This window comes from Drosophila erecta, unplaced genomic scaffold (assembly GCF_003286155.1).
Source record: "Drosophila erecta strain 14021-0224.00,06,07 unplaced genomic scaffold, DereRS2 tig00000021-arrow-pilon, whole genome shotgun sequence".
NCBI lineage: Eukaryota > Metazoa > Arthropoda > Insecta > Diptera > Drosophilidae > Drosophila > Drosophila erecta.
Window position 1 is genome coordinate 16,620,565 of NW_020825198.1, and position 6,007 is coordinate 16,626,571.

A 6,007-nucleotide genomic window follows, 5' to 3' on the forward strand; every position below is an offset into this window, starting at 1 on the left:
TGCTAGGTGGGCTGTGGCAAGTGCTTCAGAAGGCAGGTACGGATGATCCGGTCGTGACTCTTCACGTAGCCTACCCAGTTGTAGAATAGATAACTATACCATACCATTGCTATACCATAGACGTTTATCTATGCATTTGAAACAGGTATGCTAGGTAGCTCTAGTAGCAAATAGTTTTGATAGAATACTTGCCCATATCATTACGCATAACACCATTATAAGATTTCCAGTCATAAATATGGCTTTGATGAACCCTTTATGAAATTTATGAAACTCATTGACTCGGCTATAATTCAAGTGCAATTTTATTACATTCCGCTTAGATCCATAAAGATTAGTTTTAATTTATATCTTATTTGAGTGTGTTGTGTGTGGTGTATAACTTAAAAGTGTTTAGGACAGTGTGTTGACTTAGGCGTAGATAAAACAATAGGTATTGTTAATAGATATATGGTAGTTAAAAATCAGATGGCATTATCGATCGATTCTTACCCACTGTCAGGGCCAAACACAAACAACTCTTTACACTGCTCTCATAATTCCCACTCTAAATCCTTGGCTGCCGAAAAAACAAACCAAGAACAGCCGTCATCGATGATTAAATTTGGTATTTGCTTGATTGTAATCAGATTAGTGACCCGAATACTCACATATAGGCATGTACTGTACTGATCTGAGCCCCCGCGGCGGCATCGATTCTGTGGCTTAAGTACCATTTGGCAAGATAAACAAAGATTCAGTAAGAAACGGTTTTCAATTGCCTCTAAACAGCTACGAGATTAGAATTTATTTGGGTTTGTTGTGATTGTATTTTTAATTATTTATTTTATTTCAAGAGAGAGAGAGAGAGAAAGAGTGAGTGAGGTGGAAGAATACGTACGTTGGGATCTGGATCGCCGAGAACCCTACAAAGCCTGGTTTGCTTATGGGGCACCATTATAGTCGTTATATGCATACGTACCACAGTCGTGATCTTCTAACATTAATACGTACCCAGAACCGAATATATAAACGACACTCTCATTCGACGATTCGAAAGGAAACGTCGGCCGGTATGGATACGTACCCAAGCTATATTATCTGGATTATCTATGTAATACGCATATCTGCCAAAACAACTAACATTGGTCTGGTATAATGGATATAATCACCTCGCCATACTCAATACGTACCGAAGCTGTGCGAGAGTTTTAGCGCCTGCGAAAGTGTGGAACTTCAAGTAGAGAACGCTTTGGGGTTACAAATCAAATCAAATCATATCAAATCAAATCAGATCAGAGCAGTGATGGAGTGTCAGAGTTAAATATGGTGGAGGCTTACCCCAAAGCGGGACGACAGCGATGCACAACACACGTTGACTTCGACTGGGTGAACGTGATCGTTAGCTGAGAAGAGTACATGGTCGAATGTGGTCAGGTTTGGTTGGGTTTCAGTCAGTGTTACCAACTTGTAGCTAGCTATACAACACACAAAATATCAAATATTAAACGTTTCTCCTGCTCTCCATCTGTATAATTTAGTTTTCTTTAGCTTGACAGCCGCTGTGTCCTAATCGATTTACTATGAACTGAACTACAATTGACAACACTGCGGATTCGTTGGGATTTCTATTTTCGGTTTGGATTCTCTATGTGCCAAGTACACTGGACTGGACGGGGACTCTATAATTTCAATCGCATTATATCAACTATATATCTCTTACATTTTTCATTGAGGTTGGGGTCTTAGGCTGGGTTCGCTTAACTTTGGGGTAGCAACAGAAATTTGTCTGCTTTATTCGGTTATTAGAGATTGGAACGCAAGATCAAAAATAGAAATCAATTAAATTATTAAAAATGTACAAAGGTAGTTGTATCTTCACATTGGAGCGTCGAAAGTGTGGCTCTAGGTTGCTTTATTGGTTACGCTAAGAATATACGGTTCCTGTTGTTTTCAGTAGTTCAATTTGTGGTGGCATTATAGTTCATGTGATTAATGCTACGTACGTGCGCTGGGCGGGATTCTAGCCTAGCGGCGGGAGTAGCGCTCACGGGAGTAGGAGCGTCTGCGCTGGCCATTTCCGCCGCCACCACCATCCCTAAAGTGGTTGAAGTTGCGGCGTTCGCGTGGCGACCGTTCCCTGGACCTCGAGCGGCGTCTGTCGTCCCGGTGATGGCCAGCGCCTCCTCCCCCGCCACCTCTGTCACCAAAGCGTCCTCTGTCGTTGCGTCCATGGCGCTCCCGATCCCGCCTGCTATCGCGTTCCCGTTCGCGATGATCCCTGCCGTGGTTGTCCCTATCATCTCGCCGTCCTCCACGATCTGCAGCTCTTTCGGCTCGCTCTGGACCATCCGTCGCTTCCTTGGGTCGCTCATTGCTCTTCTCCTCAGGTGCGCGTCCGTTGTTGGGTCGGTCCCGCTCCCCATCCCGGTTGCGCTGTCGTTCTCTGGAGCGAGAACGATGTACGCGAGAGCGGCGGTCTAGTTCACGACCACCTACAAAGTAGCGATTGCGTCCACGGCCCTCGTCGTCGCGGTCCGTCATCTTACCCGTCCGCTTGAGCTCCGCCTTCCGCGGCGCCGCCGTCTTCTCCAGTTCAATCAGCTTCTCTCTGATGGTGAGGAATCCGAGATGTAACTTACCACCAAAGTGGTCCGCCAGCCGGATGTCGTTGTCGTGAATACCGAGATAGGCGGAACAGACCTCGCAGACGCGCAACTTCTGCTGCTGGTAGGTGGATGCGGGCATAGAGGTTCGGTACTCGTGCTCGGCTTTGATTTTCTTAGCACGCAGCTCCTCAATCTCCTTCATTAGCTCCATGCTGTCCTCCACTTCGCCGGCCTCGCCGAGTGCCTCGGCCTTGGCCAACTTCTTGCCAATCTCCTCGGCAAGGCCATGGACAGCATTGGCCTTCTCGGCCACTTCGGCGGTCAGCTCTTCCTGGGTCTCTTTTAACCGCTGCTTAGCGGAGTCGGTGCGGCGATCGCAGTCGGCAATAAAGGCCTGCAGGTGTTCCATGGCCTCGATGTCGTAGTAGTAGTCGCGCGACTTGGCGGCACTTTCGTAATCTGCGCGGAAAGCCAGGTCATGCACTTTGGGACACTCACCGAGATCCATGCGCGTGGACGCCAGGATGTCGTGCGGACAGCAGTCGAGCAGGAAGGACTTGCAGACCCTGGTGTCCGAGAACTTTAGCTGGCGCTCGTCTCCATTCCGTGTGGTGCCCATTAGCTGGTCCAGCATTGCTCGCATCTGATCGGTGGCCGACATTTTGTTGCTCGGCGCGCTCATTTCCTTTTGGCCAGGAGCGCGTGAAAACTTCTGCGGCGGTGGCAATGACAGCTATCTCGGTGCCTTTGTGACCGATAGCGTGCGATGCGTGTGGAAATCCTAAATTTTCACTCACTTTTTTATCACCTAGGAAAAATTCAGTGCGTGTGTGTGCGTGCGGATGTTCTAAAATGAGGTAGTACTGCAAAACAGTGCTGTAAAGCACCAGTGGGTCGATATATCGGTGCAAAGTCACGGTTTTAGAAGTAACGCTTTTCGTCCAGTTGTAATTATTTAGTTTATTGTGGGATCAATAAAAGAATACAGCCACATCATTTAATTTGGATAAACAGTTCTAGTTTTTTTTAATATCAATAGGTATATTTATACTTAAGAACTGAATATCTTAAATATTTTAATATTTCAATAAAAAGTTTTACAAGGAATAAAAATTAAAGTTCTTTAAGAATAGTTATTGTGTTGTAAAAGAATTACGAGATGCAAAAATAGCTTGTATATATTTGTTACCACACAACGATGTAAAATTTGCTTAACCGCTGTGTATCGATGTCTAGGTTATGCCATCGCTAAACCACCCCTCTTGGCGTTGTTCAACACTAGGCAGCAAAACGTTTTCTTTACGGCAATATTTTTTGTTGTTTCTTCGTTGTTTCGGCGAAATTTTGTTTTAAAATTAATTATTTCGCACTCGTTTGCTAGCCGCAACGATGTCCGATGACGACGATATACAGTACATCAAGCGGCAGCGTACGCTGCACTATGGATCGCTCGAGGAATCGGAACGCAAGCGGCAAAATGCCGCGGCGTCTGGAGCAGCAACAACAACAACGGGAACGCCGGCATCGTCTGGGGCGGGAACAACAACAACTGGAACAGGCGGCCAACTGGAAGACATAGATTCCGATGAGGATTACGAGGAGTCCACGAAAAAGGCAAGCAACTCCAAGCAGGCAGCAGCGCCACCACCCACAGCCGCTACTCTGGCCAATAATATTGACGATGACTACTTCGATCTGGATATGGAAATGGAGCGAGACAAGGTGGCGCTCCTTGAGGAATTTGAGCGGAAAAAGCGGGCACGCCAAATAAATGTATCCACCGACGACACGGAGATCAAGAGCAATCTGCGCCAGCTAAACGAACCCATTTGTTATTTTGGCGAAGGACCAGCAGAGCGAAGAAGACGTCTTAAGGAACTCTTGGCTGGATTGGGCGAGAACGCCATCAACAAGAAGCAGTACGAGGAGGAGGAGCGAAAGCAGCAACAGCGGGAACAGGATCAGGCCACCTGGTATCACGAGGGACCTGATACCTTACGAATTGCTCGACTCTGGCTGGCGGATTATTCCCTTCCACGCGCCAAGGATCGCTTGGTTCGAGCACGTGAGGCCCTTGAAGTACCCAGCGCTACACGTGCCGGTCGCATGGTGGAGATGCAAAAGAAGCTGCAGTCACTAGCTCCCCTGTGCTCCCAGGTGGGTGACACGCGTCCCGTGAGTAGTGCTGCCTTTAGCGAAGACTCCACACTCCTTCTGACCTCCTCGTGGTCGGGTCTCTGCAAGCTGTGGAGCGTGCCCGATTGCGAGCTGAAGCAGACGCTGCGCGGGCATGCCAGCTATGTGGGCGGAGTGGCTCTACGGCCAGGAGTCAAGGCGGACGAGGAGAACGTGGTGGCCATGGCTTCCGGTGGCCACGATGGCGCCGTTAAGCTATGGGGCTTCAACAACGAAGAGTCAATTGCTGACATAACCGGTCACATGCCGCATCGAGTCTCCAAGGTAGCCTTCCATCCGTCCGGCCGTTTTCTGGCCACCGCCTGCTACGACTCCAGCTGGCGGCTTTGGGATCTGGAGCAAAAGACAGAGGTGCTCCATCAGGAGGGGCACGCAAAGCCGGTGCATTGCCTTAGCTATCATTCCGATGGCAGTGTCCTGGTGACCGGCGGACTGGATGCCTTTGGACGGGTGTGGGATCTGCGCACTGGTCGGTGCATCATGTTTCTGGAGGGACACTTAGGCGCCGTTTTCGGCGTGGACTTTTCTCCAAATGGATTCCACATAGCAACAGGCTCCCAGGACAACACTTGTAAAATCTGGGACCTGAGGCGACGCCAGCCGGTCTACACCATTCCTGCGCACACCAACCTTATTTCGGACGTGAAGTACCAGCAGGAATGCGGCAGCTTTCTGGTCACCTGCTCCTACGACTCGACCACCAAGATCTGGTCCAACAAGACGTGGCAGCCGTTGAAGACGCTGCAGGGCCACGACAACAAGGTCATATCGGTGGACATCGCGCCCAACTCGCAGTATATCGCCACGACCTCTTTTGACCGCACATTTAAGCTGTGGTCGCCGGATAGTTGATTTTGATACCATTACTTTATTGTACTCACCTGTGGACGTACGCAGACAATCTCCACTTGCGATCTGCCCGCTGGGCACGACTTACTCATCAACTGTTTTTGTTATTTCAGAGACAATAGCCCAAGACAGTTCATGCAAACATTTAAAGTTTTCGTTTTGTATAACACAATTTGTTGTTTTTGTTAGGCGAAAGGCAGATGCAGCGATGTTGCATTTCGTAAATTTAAGAATTTTTTATTGAAATTGTTAATAAAAAATACATTTTTGGTAGAGAAGAGAATTTAAAGCGGGTTTTCGTGGGTTCATCAAATAAAAAGGTATCTACTGATCCGATAACTAATTAGATCCCACGTTATTAGAACTTGCGATAA

The 6,007-nt window shown here is 48.0% G+C and overlaps 2 protein-coding genes across 2 annotated transcripts; one reads left to right on the top strand and one right to left on the bottom strand.

Moving 5' to 3' along the window:
• Positions 1-282: 282 nt before the first annotated feature.
• On the bottom strand, positions 283-3,523 carry LOC6546444 (putative RNA-binding protein Luc7-like 1). The gene has a single exon (XM_001972894.3). It carries the CDS (start codon positions 3,268-3,270, stop codon positions 2,008-2,010), a length of 1,263 nt encoding a protein of 420 aa, XP_001972930.2. The 5' UTR covers positions 3,271-3,523; the 3' UTR covers positions 283-2,007.
• A 289-nt stretch (positions 3,524-3,812) lies between these two features.
• On the top strand, positions 3,813-5,906 carry LOC6546445 (U4/U6 small nuclear ribonucleoprotein Prp4). Its single transcript, XM_001972895.3, has one exon. The coding sequence runs from the start codon at positions 3,978-3,980 to the stop codon at positions 5,634-5,636; it is 1,659 nt and encodes a 552-aa protein (XP_001972931.1). The 5' UTR covers positions 3,813-3,977; the 3' UTR covers positions 5,637-5,906.
• The last annotated feature ends 101 nt before the right edge of the window (positions 5,907-6,007 follow it).